The sequence below is a fragment of the Staurois parvus genome, unplaced genomic scaffold (genome assembly GCF_062004578.1).
Source record: "Staurois parvus isolate SC_StPar_1 unplaced genomic scaffold, SC_StPar_1.0 ptg000561l, whole genome shotgun sequence".
NCBI lineage: Eukaryota > Metazoa > Chordata > Amphibia > Anura > Ranidae > Staurois > Staurois parvus.
This window is the reverse complement of record NW_028318357.1, coordinates 5,020,352-5,041,063: the sequence shown is the minus strand read 5'-3', so window position 1 is coordinate 5,041,063 and position 20,712 is coordinate 5,020,352. Positions and strand designations below refer to the sequence as shown.

The 20,712-nt window shown below is 40.1% G+C and overlaps 1 protein-coding gene across 1 annotated transcript; it reads left to right on the top strand.

Annotated features, from left to right (window-relative positions):
• The first annotated feature begins 15,877 nt into the window (after window positions 1–15,877).
• On the top strand, window positions 15,878–19,188 carry LOC149450896 (uncharacterized). The gene is made up of 2 exons (XM_089691288.1): window positions 15,878–16,072; window positions 18,175–19,188. The coding sequence occupies exons 1-2, from the start codon at window positions 15,883–15,885 to the stop codon at window positions 18,933–18,935; spliced, it is 951 nt and encodes a 316-aa protein (XP_089547414.1). The 5' UTR covers window positions 15,878–15,882; the 3' UTR covers window positions 18,936–19,188.
• Window positions 19,189–20,712: the final 1,524 nt, after the last annotated feature.

Sequence of the window (20,712 nt, the reverse complement as noted above, 5' to 3'; positions counted from 1 at the left end):
TAAATTTCCCCTTTTAGCAGCTTTGCAGAACCGCCACAGATTACCCTTGAGCCATCAAAATATTTACAGGTTGTTAGAGAGTCAGTTGAATGGTTGCGTCCATTCATTGAATAACTCATTATCTGGAAACTTAAGAAGAAAGATAAAAAAAAACACATCTCCACTGCATTCCTAATGTGACATGTTACTGGCCATAATTTATATAGAATAATAAAACCTGGCCAGGTGAGTGTTTTTATCCTGTGTTGGAGAGTTGTAAATGTGGGCACAGGAAATGTTAGCAACCTGATTGTGGCCTGCTGCTGTTTATCATCATGTACAGTGCCAAATGATGGAGAACAGATTCCTACCAGCATTATTTTGTGAGTGCCGCACTATTTCTTGTATTTGCACATTTACACTTTGGAAGTCATGAGTTCAACAGCAGGTGTTATGAGATGATAATAACCATAGAAAAAGAGTCATGTTGCTTAAATGTTTGGATTTAAATGCAGGAAATCGTAAAAAGCATGTTGTTTTCATAACACCTTGTTACTTGCAAAGCGTGATATCATAAAAGACACAAAGTAAAACTGAATGGCTGGGCTTTAGAGGATTGCTTGAGGTGGCAAGGGCAACATTAGCTGAAAAACAACTTTGGGGATAATGAGACAGCGCTGGGAGCCATAATACATTGATTGTTATCATTACCACCTAGCTATTCCAATTATTTTGTAACCTCTGCAGAAGACATAATAAAATGGGGGATTATTTTTTACCAGAAAAATATATATAATTTAATTACCCCTAGCTAAACCTTACACTGCTTGTTTCAGCAATGTATGCGACTCAGCAGGATTATGATACGCCATTTACAAGCAACTCAAGTCAGGGTACTGCCATTATTTTTTCATTGGTAAGGCAGAAACTGGTCATACATGTGGTGATATTTTCATATAATTTGAATCATTTTCATATATGTGTGTGGCAATCTTCCGATGTATGATGAGCAAATGGTCGCAGCAGATGACCTGCATTAACATTACAGGGGATAAAACACAAAGGAGTTGACCTACTAAATGCAGACTATGCACTTTGCAACTGCAGTTGCTCTAGAGCTTAGTAAATCAAGGGACACTCTACTGATTTCCTTCATCTATTCATTTGCAAGCAAAAATGCATTTTCTTTTTGTTTTTTTTATTTTCCTTGCATGTGATTGGGTATTCTGTGCAAAGTGAAGCTTTACCACATTTACTAAGTTCTGAAACAACTGCAATTGGAAAGTGCAGAGTCTATTCAACATAAATCAACCCCAATGAAGTTTAGTTTTATTCTTTGTGTAGTGTGTTAAAGGTAGGTGCAGTAATATTACACTGAATGGTACATACATTTCAGATTTGCCCTTTTATATTCAGAGCTCACTGATGCCTAAATGTTCAGACCAAACTTAGCAATGTCAGCATGAGTCAATAAGATTGAAACTCTAACTAATTTTCATACCTAAACAAATTTTTATATTTTTTTAGGACATGCAAGGTTTTGTTTTAATAAAATCCCTGATAATTCTTTAAACAAACAAGTGCACACAAATGTGAAAAAAAACTTTTCTATTTTTTTATTAATTTATTATTTTTCTCATACTGTGATTAAAGCGATTCTAAAGGTTCATTTTTTTTGTGGAAAATAATAAACATGTAATACTTACCTATTGTGTGCAGTGGTTTTGCACAGAGCAGCTTGGATCCTCCTCTTCTCGGGTCCTCGGAGGCTCTCCTGGCCCCTCCCTCCTGTCGGGTGCCCCTACAGCAAGCAGCTTGCTATGGGGTCACCCGCTGCTCCGTGTGTCCATTCACACACAGAGCAGCTGCTTGGCCCATCTCCCTCTCTCTCCTAATTGGCTGACTGGTTGTGAATGACAGCAGCGGGGGCCAATGGCTCCAGCTTGCTGTCTGAGCCAATGAGGAGGCAGAGACCTGGGACACAGTGGATTGCAATGAGGCTCAGGTAAGTATTGAGGGGGCTGGAGGCACTGCTACACACAGAAGGTTTGGAGCCTTCACAACCACTTTAAATCTGACAATTCCAGCATTAAACAGATGACATTGCAGCCTGAAGGTCCATCTGTAGGTTGAAGGCTCTTACTTTTAATTTGAAACCTCTAGTCTGCATGTGATCACTCTGTCATAACTGACACAGTGATCACATGATCAGGAACCACTCTGATTGGCTATTGACAGTGTAGACCTGAGAAGACATCCAGCTGTGCAGAGTTCCAGCTGCTGGTTCTAAGACGGGAGACACATATAAACATACACCCAGCATAGGACATTGTGCTAGAAAGCATTTGTATACAGATTGTGGGCAGGAAGGAGTTAAATCGCTGTCCAGACATGTGCAGCACAATTTGCACTGCAGCGAACTTTAGAACACAGAAAGTATTTTATCTCTGTGTCTCTGCTGAAGCGTGATTCAGTGCTGATTCAGTTTAGGTGTGTGTAACGTACAGGTGACATGATGTAACGTACATGTGACATAAATGTACAGATTTGAGTAGATTAAATAAATATTCAGTCCTTGTCATTGGGGGAAATGAGGTACTTAGACACAGAGGCTCATCAATTAGCACCCGAAAAGTCCGGCTTCCTGGATGTGACGCCTACAGTGCTAAATAAGGTTTTGTCACCTTATGGTGAAACCGGTTTAAAGGAAGTGGCTGGAGACATTTAGGCTTCATGACAGCAGGGGGTCTCTGATCTGTCTGGGGAGCTAAAAGTGTATACATACATCAAAGGAGTATGTTTAATCTCTCATAAAAGCTAGAATATTAGTTGCAGAGATGGAAATGCTTACTTCTTGTAGGGCATTCTGTGCGCCACATCGCCACCTAAAAATCATATTTGTGGCTTAGGTAGAAGGCCAGAAAAATGCAGGAAATGGTTAGGTGGCGCTGGATCGCGACAATCGAATGGTGTTTGGTACTGTCGCGATCGGGCCGATGCGCTGGTATCGGAAATCCAATCCTCGACTTGGTGTTTCAATTCGGTCTTAGTCCGATTGAACTTGGGCAGGTCAGCACCCAGAACATCCTGTGGGCAGGTACAGGGGCAGCCCCCATGGTCAATTGACCGAGGACTAATGTCCCGCCTATGTCCATATCCCCATAAATGGAGTACCCGGGCATTGGGATATTGGTGATTTGTATGGAGTCAGTTCAATTTGACTGACGGATTGCTGACACTCTGGCTTGCTCCAGTCGCAGGATAGATCTTGGTAAAGATTATTTTATAGTGAATAGTAATTTGTGTGTCTTGTATTTTTTGTATTTCTGTAACTTTTTTATAGTTTGTACATATTTTATGCACTGCCCACTTTCGGGAAATTAAATCTTAAAATTAATTAGTGACTTCTGTGTATTTAAGCACATGCTCATATCTTCGGAGAGATTAGACTGGAGAGATTAGATTGGATTAGATTGTATCGTATTTTAGTGCCTTTAAACGCTCGGTCAAGCTCATTGCCAATCTATATGCAATTGCACTGTGTGTGGGCAGATTGCGTGCAGATTGTAAAAGGTAACAGATTGGCCAGACGGAGATCTGTGTGTGTGGGGTGTCCCAGCAGACTGTTCTGCGGATAAACTGTTGGGTGGTGGCAGGCTAACTTTTGTGGTGTGTCTGGTGCGGGGAGGTGTGTGGACAGTGGAAGGGTGATTAACTCCGGGGTTCAAGCTGTAGGGTAGCTGGAGGGACTCTAGAAGGGTGGGTAATTACTAAGCTGGTCCTCAACTCTAATCAGTGCACCAGATTGTATGTAAGATTTGTATCTGCCAGTGTGTGGTCGACCAGCTGGATTGGAGTGGAGTCTCCATCTGGTGGTGGCCAAAGATAGTGCGGGCTGTGGAAGGATATCACGGCTGATCTTATATACGGTTTTATATATTCAAAGTTAAGTCCCCTTTATTCCCTCTTACCCCAAGTCACGGCCGCACGTGCGCACCTCGGTTAGCTAGTCGCTGTGGGCGTGGCGTGTGGGGGATCCGCTTGACAGCTTTTCACTTTAAAATGGTGTTAAACCCAAAAGCAAGCATGTATTATGTTGCAGCTTACCAATGGTTAAATGTGATAGCTACATTCATTTTCATTTTTAGGTTTTCTTCCTTTTATACTCATCTGGTGATCTGGCCAGTAAGTCTGTTGTTTTTCAACAGAACAAGCTCTCCTGCAATCGTATCAGTTAAGAGTGTTGAGACAAACTATTTACCATTTACTGGGGTTCTTAAAATAATCAGCTTTATATTTATTCATGTAAAACTTTTATCCCAAAAGAAAAAAAAACTGTTGCTGTAACTTCTTGTGTAACTGCGGTGTAACTGGGGTCTGGCTTCATAGTGTACCTAAATCTGCGAGTACATCTAACACTCCCCTCCCCCCCAAACTGACAATGCTGCCGTCTGCTGTGCCCCCTCTGCTCCTTCATGCAGAGTGGGGGAACTAATACAGAAGGTGTGTTACTGTTCAGATCACCAGGTAAAAACAGCTTAAAAAATAAAACTAATGTGGCCACCACATCTAATGATTGTAAGCTGCAATATATTACATTTTGGATTTGGGTGTTATACCACTTTAAAATTGAACTAAAGGGAGCTAAACGTACCTTTCCTTTAATGGTCCCCATCCCTTGCCAGAACGGGCATCTTATCCTGAGTGCCAATCTTTGACCATCTTTACTGGTCAGTGTGGGGTGACGTCACTATTGCTGGAGATGTAAGTTGCAGATGTACAGCACAATTTACATCGCCAAAGAAGGCAGGGAGGTATATTTTATTACAGAAGAGACTTTGCATGTCTCTTCTGCAATAGAAAGCCTGCCTGCTTGCTGTTTGTGACAGCAGAACTTTAGTTTGGCTGTAAAATAGAACTGGCCCCCCGGAGGGGTTGGACCTAACCCATATCCCCATCAAATAAGGAAGCTCCCATCTTAGCCTCTGTTTGATCTGCAGTTGCTATGGTGCTGCCCAGTGGCGTCCCTAGGAAGGTGCACGCTGCACCGGGTGACACCTATCACACGGGGTGACACCAGACCCTCTCCACGAGCTCCACGAAAAGGAAAGTTTTAAAGCAAGCCGATGATCCCTGCAAGATGGATCGGATCTGCGGATTGAGCATAATGAATCGGCGTCCGATCCATTATGCTCCCCAATCCACAGATCTGAATTGTCGGCTTGCAACCTATACGGGGTTAACTGATCTAGGAAAGTCTGTGCAAGATCTGGGACTTATCTGTAACCAGGAAATAGGAAATGCAGCCACAATAGCAGGAACCTCCTCCATCTGACATCACTTCTCAAGCATGTGCAGACCAGACCAGTGTTGAAAGATCAGTTAACCCCGTATAGGCTGCAAGCCGATGATCCCCAGAAGATGGATCAGATCTGCAGATTGGGGAGCATAATGGGTTGGACTCCGATCCATTATGCTCAATCCGCAGATCCAATCCATCCTGCGGGGATCGTCGGAGGGGTGACACCAAGTGTTACCGCACTGGGTTGGGTGACACCAACCCTAGGGACGCCCATATAATCACTTATGACAGCAGCCATTTGGCAGCTTTATAAGTCAATTGAAAGCAAAATCAACTGTGACAGTTATAATTCACAGCATGTCCTAAATACAACTGTTTTATAACTTTTGGGAAACAGTTAAATCGATGGGTCTATTTCTGCTTTTAGGCAATCATACACTTTTTTTTCTCCCTCTAAAACATACCAGTGTATAAGAAAGGCTACAAGCCTGATCAATGCCAGATTTTTCTCACTGGAACCTGTAGGTGCACAACCTTTGGCGCTCAAGGCAATATCCTCAGAAATGATTTTAGCTTTTGGTTCTAACTTGGCTAGGATTATTCTGAGAAGGTATACATAAGCGTATGTAAGATGATTGTCTTTCTTCTGCTAATGGGAAAACACATGTGGCCAATAAGTATAAAAAAAAAAGTTGCTGCCTTATTTCTGTTGTCTATAGGCACCAGCCTTCTTGTCTAATGTGAAGCAATACAATAACCTGGTTGTGGTGCAATCAAAATGTGTTCTAGAAAAATAGCTATAGACCTTCCTAGAGAAGAAACTTCAAAAGTAACCAGAAAAAAATAGCTGTACTTTTAAACCTCAGACATGTTCAAATGTTTAATTTTATCTATTCAGTGACGAGTGTGAACATTTGTAGATCCCCAGAACCGGCGCTCTTTCAGATATTCCCTAATGTGGTCCCTAAAACATCAGCGAAACTAATTTCAGACAAGTTTTTGGTGGCAAGAATCACTATTGCCAAATATTGGAAACAGTCAGTGGTTCCATTTTATTATGTTAAAGTGAATTTAAACTGGATTATGGTTGATGATAGACTCACCTGTAACCTTAATAATGATGCTGGGAAATTTGACAGAACATGGGATCCGTGGATCCGTCATAAAACGGTTCCTTAAGGAATCCCGGGTTGAGCCTCCTTTTGTTTCTCTTTTTGTTTTGACTTTGGATTTCCATTCCTTATCTTTCTTTTTTCTTATATTGTATAAACTCGATTACAGAGGTCTCTGGGGCCTTTTGTGGCTCAAGGCCTGTTAATATCCTCGGAATGAGTAAACAGTAGTTTTCCCCACCTTCTCTCCTTACCCCCTACCCTTTTCCCTGCTCCCTTCCCCCTCCTCTCCACTGTAAAATTGTTCATTCAACTTTATATATTGTTATAAAACAAAAATGTTTTATGTTGTCAGATACTCTTTTACTTCTGGTCCCCTGTGGGCTGGGTTTGTGGTATTTTGATTGTTAATGTTTTCCTTATCTCACTTTTGCATTTGATTAATATCCAAGATCATACCCTTTGACCATGTGCTTTTTGGATGTTGGGTCAAATTCAGATAGCTATTTAGATGTGGTCACTTGACTTCTTTTGTCCTAATAATATATTGTGGAATGACCTCTGTTTGACTGTTATACTTGTCATTTTAACATCCTTTAATAAAAACATTGAAATATAAACCTCAGACATGAAATATGAGCAAAGCTTATCCCTCTCTAGTGTGTATGTGTCTCAATTAAGAACACTAAGTGCCATTCCTCTCTGCTGCTTCATTCCTCTGCTATCAGCATGAATCACTTCTGAAGTTTTCCTGACACCAAGCGAAAAATGGTGACAGGGGAGGGACCTCCTGCAGACTGACAGCCTCAGCTCTGTTCCTGTGAGCTGTATGGAAGGGTGTGTGTCCCTTCCCTCCAATCAGCTCTGAGAGCTCTTCTCACGAAACTCTGCAGAGTGTAACTTCAACTCTCTGCTCCCTTTTTTTCTGAACTCTCAGGCAATCTGTATAAAATCTGGTCTTTGAACAGATGTAGAGAAGAGAATACTGCAGATAAACAGATACAACTTATGTAGGAGGATTTGTTTCATCTGTGTGTATCACCTGAGGCCAATCACTTCACTAGGTAAGAGTTTACAGCTGTAACGATTATGCGCAATAGAGATACAGAAGCTGTATGCTACAGTCATCTTGCTAAGGTCTCAGCCATTAATGTTCAACAATAATCTTTCTTCCCTCCTCCCTCCTCCTAAAAACTGGAATTTGTAGCTGTAAGTTTTAAAGAACTTCAAAAGAGCCTCTTATCTTAATTAAAACACAATAGACGCCAGACCCATGTAAACAGCTAATTAGTCTTGGCAGGATGTCTGTTTTCAGGAACCATGAAAAACACTTTCCTCTGCCCTATCGTAAAATAATAATAACTCAGTCAAGCAGTCACACATGACCTGTTAGACCGTTAAGGCTCTAGGGCAGACACACAGCGGAACCAGAAGTGATCGAGTGGCCATTTTGGATCCTGGAATTCTCTATCTAAGACTCAGGAGAGGATCTGCTGAGGATTTCCAGAGGTCTGGCTGCGTTTATCCCTTGTTTGGTGGCAATTTTAAAGATGGAGATACATGTAAGCACATGAATAAAGTATTATCTGTCAATGTTATACAGAATTACGCTATTGTTGATTTTTATATATGGTGGGCATCGTTTGGAGACTGGTGTGGAAAGAGGAGTATATCACTGTGGCTGTTAAGATCCCTCTGGTGGAGCTTATTATATGTCAGTACCTTGCCTGGAGGATTACAAGCTTGTGTTTATATTCTTTTGGTAAGGGTATTTAATCTTCACATTCTAGAAGTGGACACAGTTTTTCACAGTTTTTATTTGTCACGAGATTGTTTCATGGGCACATTTTACACAGTTGTTCACTTAATATAATAGTTATCACAAGTGTTTTTTTGTGTGTATCACATGCGTTATGGAGTGAATATATTCAAGTTGATAAAGGTAATACACTATGTGAGTTTTCTTTCTTTTTGAGGTTTTTGGTTTCAGAAGTCACTCTGTAAGCTGCTTTCTACTTGGCTGCTTTTCCGTTTGAAACTTTTGAATGACTTTATATTTTTGAAGGTCTATTTTTATTTTATTTAGTTTTTGGGACTTGTGGTTTTTGATTGATTAGAGCACTGATTATTTATGTATTTGGGATAGTATACAACTACCAAGAGCCTTTGTGGCTGTCAGCTTGTAGTTCTCCATGAACTACAACATGGCTGTTGAGCGCTGTGGTAGTTCATTGATTCTTCCTGTAACCGTGTATCTACTTGCCCGTACAAAGTACAAGTACACAGATACATGGACAAGTTTGCAGGGGTCCTGCACGGCACTTGCAGGCGCAATGCTTTCCAGGCTTTAAAAAAAAAAAGTAAATGCCCTTTTTTTTGAAGTGAACTTATCCTTTAACTGGTTCCCAACCGCGCTATAGCCGAAGGACGGCTACAGCGTGGTTGTTTATTCCTGGGACAACTTCCATGGACGTCATTCCAGGACACGCCTCCCTGCGCGCCCCCAGAGGCATGCACCCGGCCCCGCCGGTGATCGCTGTATCTTAAGGACACAGCTGATCACGTGGTATGGTAAATGGCCAATCACAGCGGCTTTTTACCATGTGATCAGCTGTGTCCAATGACACAGCGATTACCGGGTAAATACAGTTGCCAGTTATTGGCTGCACTTTCCTCACACTGTCACAGCATGAGGAAAGTACTGCCAAGAACCGGCTATTGTCAGCAAAGGGATCGGCACTGCTCATCAGGGCACTGATGATCAGTGCCCAGCAGTGCCACCCACCTGTGCCCAGCAGTGCTGCCCTCCTGTACCCATCAGTGCCACCCACCTGTGCCCATCAGTGCCACCCACCTGTGCCCATTAGTGCCACCCACCTGTGCCCATCAGTGCCACCCACCTGTGCCACTCAGCAGTGCCAACCACCTGTGCCACTCAGCAGTGCCACCCACCTGTGCCACGCAGTGCCACCCACCTGTTCCACTCAGCAGTGCCACCCACCTGTGCCCAGTAGTGCCACCCATCAGTGCTGCCCAGCAGTGCCGCCCATCAGTGCTGCCCAGCAGTGCCGCCAATCAGTGCAGCATCATCAGTGTCAGCTCATCAGTGCCTCTTATCAGTTCCTCCTATCAGTGCCCATCAATGCTGCCTATCCGTGCCACCTCATCAGTGCCCATTAGTGCTGCCTATCAGTGCCCATCAGTGCTGCCTCATCAACGCACATCAGTGAAAGAGAAAAATTACCCGTTTGCAAAATTTTATAATAGATACAAAGAAAAACTTTTTTTTGCTCTTTTTTTGTTTATAGCGCAAAAAATAAAACACCCAGCGGCAAGTAAATACCACAAATAGAAAGCTCTATTTGTGTGAAAAAAATTATAAAAATTTCATATGGGTGCAGTTTTGTATGACCGCGCAATTGTCATTCAAATTGTGACAGCGCTGAAAGCTGAATCTAATGTAATATGAATATTACTAGTTGAAGGGACAGAAGTCTGCAGAGTATGTGAATATACAGTCAGGTCCATAAATATTGGGACATCGACACAATTCTAAAATGTTTGGCTCTATACACCACCACAATGGATTTGAAATGAAACAAACAAGATGTGCTTTAACTGCAGACTGTCAGCTTTAATTTGAGGGTATTTACATCCAAATCAGGTGAACGGTGTAGGAATTACAACAGTTTGCATATGTGCCTCCCACTTGTTAAGGGACAAAAAGTAATGGGACAGAATAATAATCATAAATCAAACTTTCACTTTTTAATACTTGGTTGCAAATCCTTTGCAGTCAATTACAGCCTGAAGTCTGGAACGCATAGACATCACCAGACGCTGGGTTTCATCCCTGGTGATGCTCTGCCAGGCCTCTACTGCAACTGTCTTCAGTTCCTGCTTGTTCTTGGGGCATTTTCCCTTCAGTTTTGTCTTCAGCAAGTGAAATGCATGCTCAATCGGATTCAGGTCAGGTGATTGACTTGGCCATTGCATAACATTCCACTTCTTTCCCTTAAAAAACTCTTTGGTTGCTTTTGCAGTATGCTTTGGGTCATTGTCCATCTGCACTGTGAAGCGGCGTCCAATGAGTTCTGAAGCATTTGGCTGAATATGAGCAGATAATATTCCCGAAACACTTCAGAATTTATCCTGCTGCTTTTGTCAGCAGTCACATCATCAATAAATACAAGAGAACCAGTTCCATTGGCAGCCATACATGCCCACGCCATGACACTACCACCACCATGCTTCACTGATGAGGTGGTATGCTTAGGATCATGAGCAGTTCCTTTCCTTCTCCATACTCTTCTCTTCCCATCACTCTGGTACAAGTTGATCTCGGTCTCATCTGTCCATAGGATGTTGTTCCAGAACTGTGAAGGCTTTTTTAGATGTCGTTTGGCAAACTCTAATCTGGCCTTCCTGTTTTTGAGGCTCACCAATGGTTTCCATCTTGTGGTGAACCCTCTGTATTCACTCTGGTGAAGTCTTCTCTTGATTGTTGACTTTGACACACATACACCTACCTCCTGAAGAGTGTTCTTGATCTGGCCAACTGTTGTGAAGGGTGTTTTCTTCACCAGGGAAAGAATTCTTCGGTCATCCACCACAGTTGTTTTCCGTGGTCTTCCGGGTCTTTTGGTGTTGCTGAGCTCAACGGTGCATTCCTTCTTTTTAAGAATGTTCCAAACAGTTGTTTTGGCCACGCCTAATGTTTTTTGCTATCTCTCTGATGGGTTTGTTTTGTTTTTTCAGCCTCATGATGGCTTGCTTCACTGATAGTGACAGCTCTTTGGATCTCATCTTGAGAGTTGACCGCAACAGATTCCAAATGCAAATAGCACACTTGAAATGAACTCTGGACCTTTTATCTGCTCATTGTAATTGGGATAATGAGGGAATAACACACACCTGGCCATGGAACAGCTGAGAAGCCAATTGTCCCATTACTTTTGGTCCCTTAACAAGTGGGAGGCACATATGTAAACTGTTGTAATTCCTACACCGTTCACCTGATTTGGATGTAAATACCCTCAAATTAAAGCTGACAGTCTGCAGTTAAAGCACATCTTGTTTGTTTCATTTCAAATCCATTGTGGTGGTGTATAGAGCCAAAAATGTTAGAATTGTGTCGATGTCCCAATATTTATGGACCTGACTGTATGTGAATACCATAAAACATTGAGCAGCAGAACCTTCTAACAACTCACAAACAAGTGTTTTCCAAGCATAAATACAATTGAACTGGACAAGCTGTATAAATACTCACATACTTTCAAAGTGTATATGAAGAAGCTGCATCTGTTTCAGTGAGTTCATCTCTCTTGCAGGCTTCGTCCAGATGAACTACATTCTGCTGTGCTGAGCCACATGGTCTCCACCATGGATATTGACATCTCAAAAATCACACATCTGGTAGTAAACAACAAACCCTCTCCAGTCGTGGCTTCATATTATCTGCTTCTTAAAAAGTTTCTAAAGAAGCCAAGTAAATACTGGTTATTTAAGGTAAATTGCATTTTCAATAATACAGTGTAATCATAATACAAATCTTTACACATTACAGATGGGTTTTGGATATTTTTCCTTCAGATACTTGAGTTATTAAGGCTAACTATTTTTAAAATCTTTCCATATCACAGCATCAAGTGATTAGTTAATTTCCATAATAATTAATTTAAAGTAATTAACATAATGTCTGGACCATCCATGTGAACAGAGTTGTCAAGGAGGCCAGGCTATTACTGTACAGTTCAAATGATGAGACTTTGACAACAATAATACATTTGCTTTAGGGCAGTGCTGCTTTGCTTAATTTCAAACTGAATAGCAAGGCCCAGTGGCACTATACAAAAATAGTTAATTTGGCTAATGTTGCAATACAGTAATGTACTCTTAAACAAATGCAGACCATATACGGTATAGATCATATTGAATCTGATCATTATTGGCATGGTGGAAGAGCTGGGCCTGAAATGTCCACTATTAGTCTTGGGCCAGATCAAACTACAGGCAGATTTAAACTTAAATATATTTTATTTGTATTCATGAAAGACAGTAAGATTCTAAAGCAGCAAATGTTTTGCTTTCTGTAAACGTTATATAAGCCTGAAGTCAAACTTGATTTATTAAATAACATATAGCATACAAGTATATGCTATACAATCTATAGTAATACAGAATGACCCATAACTGAACAAGGCAAGAGTTATAAATGGCTGGTAAGGATTAGCTTCATGTTCAGTTTGAATATAAATTTGATTTGAACCCAGCCTGTTCGCAGTTTGACAAGCAAACCAGCCATACCTGAGAGGAAGGTGAGTCTCCCATCTGCTAAAAGGGGACAGAATGTAGAGATGAGGCCCATGTTCCCATCAACATGTGGAAAAGGTCCTTTGCTTGGTGGGAGCTTTTCTGCTCCCCTTTGCAAGGTACCCTTCCAATGTTGAGGACATGCAGTCTGGTATGGTTCAGGGAGAGGGGACTCAAGCTTGCTGCTCTTTCTTTTCTGGCCAGTTAGGCTGGCTATCTAAATAAGGGTCTTTTATTAATTTTTAAAGGGGCCCCATATCTTTTTTTCATTGTTATTGTTTTCTTTAAGGTGTACTGTCCCTGTAAAAACTCTCTCCAAAAAACTGCATGGAGCCCTGTCTCCCAAAAAAGAAGTGGGAGTCTGCAGGGGGACTTATTAAAACATGGAGGTCCCCTTTTAGAAAAAGTAGGCCCAAGAAAAAAAATGTAAATAACCAATAAAAACACCTACATTGTGAAAAATATTTCCTATATTACAAACCGAATTAACAAGTGACCCCCCCATGTAAATCTGATGTCAATCACATCATAGATCCATGTCACAACAAACAACAACCAACAATGCTGACCAGCCAACATAACTCGCTACAATCTTCACCCACCACTACTTCCATCTCAAATGACAGTTATCTGCCTGACTTCTGTATGCCAACCAACTGGTCTGGAATCCTGGGAGATAAAAAGAAAAAGGCCATGGATCTTTCATTTAGCAGTGGTAGCACAATTGCCATGCTAACACTAGTACTAGTTAGCAGAAGTGCTACAGTATGTAAATGACGGATCACCGGCTGGTTTGTTTTGGTTTGTAAACAGGGATCTTGGGTGACATCAAATGATCATATCTGGTCAATGACATCACCCAGGAATCTGGGCCAGTTTGCTAACATACAGCAGTCAGCCATGGATCTGTCACTTGTGATGGAAGTAGTGGTGGGTTATCATATCAGTGGGAACATTGTACGGTACTGTTTGTCATTTTTAAAATTGTTTTCCATGGCTCTACATTGTTGGACAACACGATTAACATTGGATTTACAGCAGGGAGGTATTTTAGTTTTCCTTAAATGACTTTTGCAATTGTGTGGGTGTTTTTATGCACAATATACATTTTTGGTGAATGAGAATCATTCACCTACAAGGTGGGCCAAATATCTGGGGGCCATCTAATTCTTAAAGGAACTTAAAGATTCTAAAAAATGTCCTGCAGACCCCCATATCCTTTGGAGGGGGGACTTAGGATGTGGGGATGGGGCCCTTTTCCCCATTAACATGGGGAATGTAGATTTTTTTAGGGATATAACAGGCTGTTTATTTTTCTCTTTAAGGGTAAAGCACTTTGTCCCTATATTGATGGAAACACAGGTCTCATTTCAATATCATGTCCCTTAAAAGAGATATGGGGGGAAGAGGGGATACTCTTATTCTAAAGGGGCTTACAGATTCTAATACCGAAAAAACAAAAACAAAAAAAAAAAGGCTCCACTCACAATGCTGGCTCCCGGCCATCTGACTGCTCTGCTGGCTTGACAGTTCCTAAATAGGAAAGGGGCGGGGCCATCTGGGGACATCACGTGTGTGATCCGGCCCCTTGTGATATCATCAACCAGGGCATGCTGGGTTAATGATGTCACAAGGACGTGAGGCCACACATGTGATGTCACTGGGTGGCCCAGCCCCTTACATATTTAGGAACTGTCAAGCTAGCGGAGCAGTCAGACGGACAAGAGCCAGCATCGGGAGCGGAGCCTTTTTTCTCTTTTTTTGGGTAGCGTCGGCGGCGGGCATTGTGATTGACGTTGGATCTACTTCAGAGGACATTCTTTTATTTTTCTTCTTTTAATAAAGGACTTTTCAAAGACTGTCTCCTGCCTTTTTTTACACTACACATTTTTTTGTGAATGGGTAGCGGTATCACGTACCCCATACTCATTCACATGGGGGGTGGGATCTGGGGGCCCCCTTGCTAAAGGGGACTTCCAGATTTCGATAAGCCTTCTGCCTGTAGACCCCCACAACCACCAATCAGGGTTGTGGGGAAGAGGCTCTTGTCCCCATCAACATGGGGACAAGGTGCTTTGGGGGGGCATGGGGCTTCCCCTCAAAACTCAAAAATTAACAGGATTTGGCTCCCATAGACTTCAATTAGGTTCATCACTATGTTCGGGTTTAGTGGATTTTGTCCTGGGATTGCAAAATCTCCTGTTAAACAAACCTTGCCCAAAAAAAATCTGGAGGCTACTATTGTTGACCCCTCCTTAAAAATGAAATTGCGTAGCTCTAATACTGATTCAATAAATTCAGTGCTAAGGAATCCACTATTTCCTGCATGATTGTTCTGGGTCTGGAATGTACAATAAAAGATCCAAAGAAACTAGCATTTTCAGAAAGTGGCCAGCAATAACCATTCATCCTCTACTGTACTGTGTTTAAAACATCTTTTGTTTCCGTTGCACTCCTTGTGCTGATCAACCTTACGGACAGCTTTAACATTGGCATTTACCTAAATTTAAAGGCATTTTTTTACATGCAGTAAGGCTGCATTCAGAATGGCACTAGATGCAGGAGAGCATCCTGCATTTGTGTTTTACATGTTTGAATCAATATCAGTTAGATAACAAAAAAGTGAAACTCTATTTGCAACCTGAAAGCTGCATCCAATGCTTACAGCACCAAACCAGGGGCGGACTGACAACTCATATGGCCCCCGGGCAAGAGGGGATCATGGGGCCCCTGTGTCCTTGCCCAAACTCAAAAAAGCCTATGAAAAAGGTACCAGGGGCATCTCATGGGGCCCCCTACTGACCCCGGGCCCTTGGGCAGTGCCCGAGTTTCCAAATGGTCAGTCCACCCCTGCACCAAACCAAACCTTTTGACTGCCAACCACCTACTTTTGTAGTGAGAAATCGCATAAGGTACACTAATGAGTCTCAGTGTTTATGGTCACTTGTCAAGGAGGCCATCAGAGCATGATACAGATCTAGTCTAGTCTAGATCTAGGTCTAGTAATGATATAGATCTGCTGATGAGCACTGGAGTCACCCTGTGGGAAATTATTACACTATTCAAACATGTGATTCCTTCATGTAAATCTTAAGCGTGTAAGGTAAATTTTAGCTTAAATTCTTCCTTATATGCATATGTCATTTTATTACTCTGTATTCACAGAATGGAGAAATGGATGAACACCATGGCAATGAGCCAACAAGGTGCACAGATAATCAGAATGATGATATTCAGTTTGAAGAAGCAACTGTGCAAAATGAAAACAAAGAACTTCAAAATATAAAGAGTCCTGTTTTGTATGAAGCTGTTCAAGAAGATGAAATTGCTATAACATTAGATAATCAAGAAAATGTTCTGAAAGGTATTTTTATTGTAGATAATATTAAAGATTATTATGGCAAATAGATTTTATAACAATATTTCCCAACTGCTGACCTCAAGTACTTCTTACAGTACATGTTATCTAGTGTTTCAAATAATAAGTGCTTATTTTACTAATGTTAATTATTTGTTAGCATACCAGTGCACCTGGAAAAAAATGACCCATTAGTTGTTCTTCAGGAATGCCTTTAGAAACTCTGGATAATGTTAACAGATTGAACTTTTCTAGCCTTTATATTTATCATTTCTATCATACAGACTAAGTAAAGGACTATTTTCATTGTACCAGTATGATACATCACAGTATAATACAGAGATAGCAATAGCACACAACTAATAGTGAATGGTTTAGTTCACCTAAACCAATATTTGCTCTCCATTAGGCCAAAAATGTGCCCAATGAGTGAGCTGACAAAAGAGTCCTTTGGATTTTAGATGATTGGTGGATATACATCTATATTTAATTTGTACTTCAGTGACATCTAGATATATTTTAAAGGTTTGCATTTTTTCTTTCATTATCCAAGCCATAAAAGTTTACTTTTTCAACCCTGGGTGAAGGTGGCCCCATAGACAGATTTCTCATCAATGGGAGCACCTACCAAAAAGGGTTTTGAGGATCAAGGCTCCTTCCTTCTTTAGATCTTCAGAAACATCTTTAGATTTAAATGGAAGGAAGGATACAGGGAAAGGAATGCCTAAAGGACCAAGAGATCCTTTTGGCAATACATTTCAAAGACAAAGTTTTGGAAAAAGAAGGCAAATAAGACAAAGCTGATGTACATGACCAGCTTTTGGGGTTGGGGTCTGCTCACTGTACAGTAGCAGGCACATCTCACAATAGTCCCTACTGCAATCTGATCAGGTAAATAAAAATAAATTTACAAGACTGTCTTTATTGTAAAGAACACATTGAAATCAGGTGTACTTAGAGGCTAAAACTTGGAGAACCTATTTGTATACTTAATTTTTCTGTCATCTCTGGTTAGTTTGTTTTGGTTTTAGGGGTAAAATAAAGCCCTCTCTTCTTTAGGATGTAGTAGTACTTTCTAGCTGTAGCCAGAGGAGCATTTTTCTCTTCCTGCTTGCTAATCACTTTCATTGGAAGGTACAGTAGTTAACTGTTGCAAAACTGAGAAGAGTATCCTTCATGTCCAGAGGGCACTGGAACCTTGGTTCAAATGGAGGCTGCAGTGCATTCTCAATAAATTCCTGAAGCTGGATAGGTAGAAGGTCTGTGATGTCTATGATAGCTGTCAAGATGATACCTTGATCTATGGGGGTACAATTAGAGTTGTCTGAAAAATCCCCAAGAAACACATCAGATGACAGTATATTCTAAGAAAAAATGCATATGTACAAACTTGTCAGTTATCTCTACAACCTTTATTTGATAAGGACCCCTTGAGAAATTATCATATAACAGCTATGTTTAAAGCACATTCTCTTATGCTCAAAAAGAAAAACAAGTGCTAAAATAACTCCTTTAAGCTGCCACCTCTCCAATTTTGTATGTCCGATGTACAGTAAATATGTCTCATGTTGAAAGTAAGGAGTGCAAGTGAGGAAGAACAAATAGAGAGAGGTAAGAATTAAAAAAAAAACTAAAATATCAACAACATTTGAAAGGGAAAAACTGTAAATGAATGTATAAAAGAAGAATTTTCAGTAACATATAGTGATAAAAGAGATGGCACAAAAGTCAAAATAAGGAGCCAAGAACATTTACCTGGACACAGAAGAGAAAAGTGTAGCTGCCTGGAAAAGAACACAAATGAGAGTGGTGTCCACCACCTAGCTGTCCTTTAACAATGAGTGTGGAAGTGCAGCACTTCCAGTCCAGGTGTGGTGCTGAGCCTGCAGTGTGTTTGGGATGATCTCTTTATTCTTCTAAAAATGTCAGTGTGTATTATTAGAGGTTCTATAACATCATTCAGTTATGAAAATAAATAGTTATTGTTCAGTGTCATTATCTAATTAATACATCTATTTTTAATTACAGAATAGACATCTTGCACTTATACTTATATAAATATTGCGTGTACACCATTAGGTAATAAACCTTATTTTCTCTTATTTTAGCCTCAAAGTTTGCAGGGAGAGAGGTGGTTTACCTGGAGCCCCCAGATTCATCAAGGCAACAGAAGTTTGATTCTAGTGCAAGATTAACTCCCTTGAGTAATAAAGATTTAAATCGGCAAGAACAACTGCCAGAAAACATCACACACTTTGCAGAACAAGAAACTTCAATTCAAAGTAAAGCAAATCAATCTGCCAAATTTCAAATCCAACAAACTTTCAACCCATCAGTTTCACACATTGAAAAGGCAATGACAATGCCTCTTAATAGACAAGTTGATGACTTACTTCCATTCTCAAAACAAGGCCCACATTACAGAGACCCCATATCGGCAGATGGGACAATTCCAAATGACTGTTATCAGCATCAAGATGAAGAAAGCCAACATCTAGTAATATTTGAAGCATCACATCAGTCAACATTACCAAAACTTAGACAACCCATTCCTAGGGAGACTTTTACTAAAAGAATTTCTTGGGTGACATCATCACAGCATGCAAAAAGTGGATCTACCCCAATTATCATCCATGGTACAAGGCCACCACTTTTCCCGATGTCCCGGCAAAAAACTATCATGGTAAAAAGCTTGGGACATTCAAAAGAGAAGCCACATATGACTATGGATAATATTAAAGTCAAAAGGAACATGATTCAGCTTACCCCAGCTCATAAGCCTACAAATTTAAACCTCCCATTATTGTTACCCAATTACCAGAAAAGGTCAGACAGGAAAAAGAATGTTTTAAAATTAGAAATGGCATAGCTTATTACTCTTTGTAATTTACAAATCTCAGAATGTTATAGTTGAATAGGTTTAAGACTGGAAAAAATACCAATTTCCATAATACCATACAAGATTACAGTAACATACTTTTAATCAACACAATGTGTGGAGAGGGGAGCACAGACACAATTTTCAAGAGTGCTCGGCTCTGTAGCTCTAACATTGTAAGGTAAAAGATAAACGGTAAGCAATTCCAACAGCTCACCAATTAAAATAATAACTTGTTATCAAATTGGCATTCTTCCTTAATAATATAAGCTTTAATAATATAAAGTAAAATCTGAATTATACAGGATAAGTTTTGACATAATTTTTATGAGTAAATGTCAGCTAATAAAGTGACCATACAGGGCCAATCAGGTGTGTGGTGCATGTTGGGTAATTTCCCAAATTTTATAATGATTCTCAAAAACCTTACAAACAATGATGAATATTGACATTTAAGTAGAAGACAGTAGCTTCCTGTAAACACTGTGTTAATGGAAAATGCTATACGGCTATAATACACAATCACTGCAACAAATCAGAAGTCCAATAATGCTTGTTGAGCCATCATTTTAATGTACAGTTGTACATATAGAGAGATCCATATCCAATGTTTATACTTTTATGGAAACAGAAACTGTAAAATCTATAAAATATATTTTTATGTTTTGATCCACTAAATGAATATCCAGAATAATTTTATTTTCAGTATTTATACAGTACATGAAATAATATAAGGTATGGCTTCCATTTTTTTAAGTGATACAATATTTTTATATATTTTGCATTGAACTGAAAAGATACTTGAGAAACTTAAATCTTGTTTAACTTGGAAAATGTATATAAGTATTTTGAGTTTGGTGAGCACACACAACAATGGCTTTGCATTTCCCGAATATGTTCAACTGTGGGCAATTTAGATGACTCAATGGGCCCATCCACATTATGTCCACAGAAAGTTGCACTGTGATGTTGGGAATTACCATGATAGTATTAGTTTTACACATTCTCATGAGTGATAATGCTCATGGAGTGGGTTTACCATTCTGTTAACTACAGTTAACCAATGCCCTAGGGTTGATTTACTAAAGGCAAATAGGCTGCCCGCTTTGCAAGGGAATTTTCTCTTAGCTTAGTGAATGTGGTGAAAATTCCCCTAGCAAAGAATACCCAATCACATGCAAGGACAATTGTAAAAAATTGTATTTTTGCCTGCGCATGATTGGATGATGAAAGTCAGTGGAGCGTCACCTCATTCACTAAGCTAAGGTAAAAATTCCCTCAAACTCCCTTGCAAAGTGAACAGCCACGTGATAACCCCCACACGAGTAGTCAGCAAATTAAATTCTGAAATCATTCATAGGTTAGCCCTTTTTCTGATGTAGCCTGGATGTGTGTTTTTTAACCATACTAAATCAAACAGAACCAAGATGCATTATATTAAATAAAACACATTATTGCTGATATAATATCCAGATTAAGCTGTGCCATACAAGAAAACAATTCTCTAACAAGTATTGGCATTAGTCATTAACACAAAACTGAGATATTTTGGGAGCTATTTATAGAACAAACAGAAAAAAGAAAATAGACATTTAAAAAAGAAAAAAAAAGAAACTACGATAAAAGAGAAAACTTTGTTGGTCTCTATGGACAGCAGCTCCACTTTTGTTCCTGTTTCAGCTGTTTTCTATTCCACCTTGTTTTTATAAATGTTTGCGTGTCTACTAATTCAGAAAACTGGACAATGATGCAAAGACTATATTTTGTT

Excerpts from the sequence above, each read along its gene's own strand:
- LOC149450896 (XM_089691288.1), top strand. The coding sequence starts at position 15,883 with ATGGATGAACACCATGGCAATGAGCCAACAAGGTGCACAGATAATCAG. Across the intron at positions 16,073-18,174 it reads TCAAGAAAATGTTCTGAAAG|CCTCAAAGTTTGCAGGGAGA; the intron begins GTATTTTTATTG and ends CTCTTATTTTAG.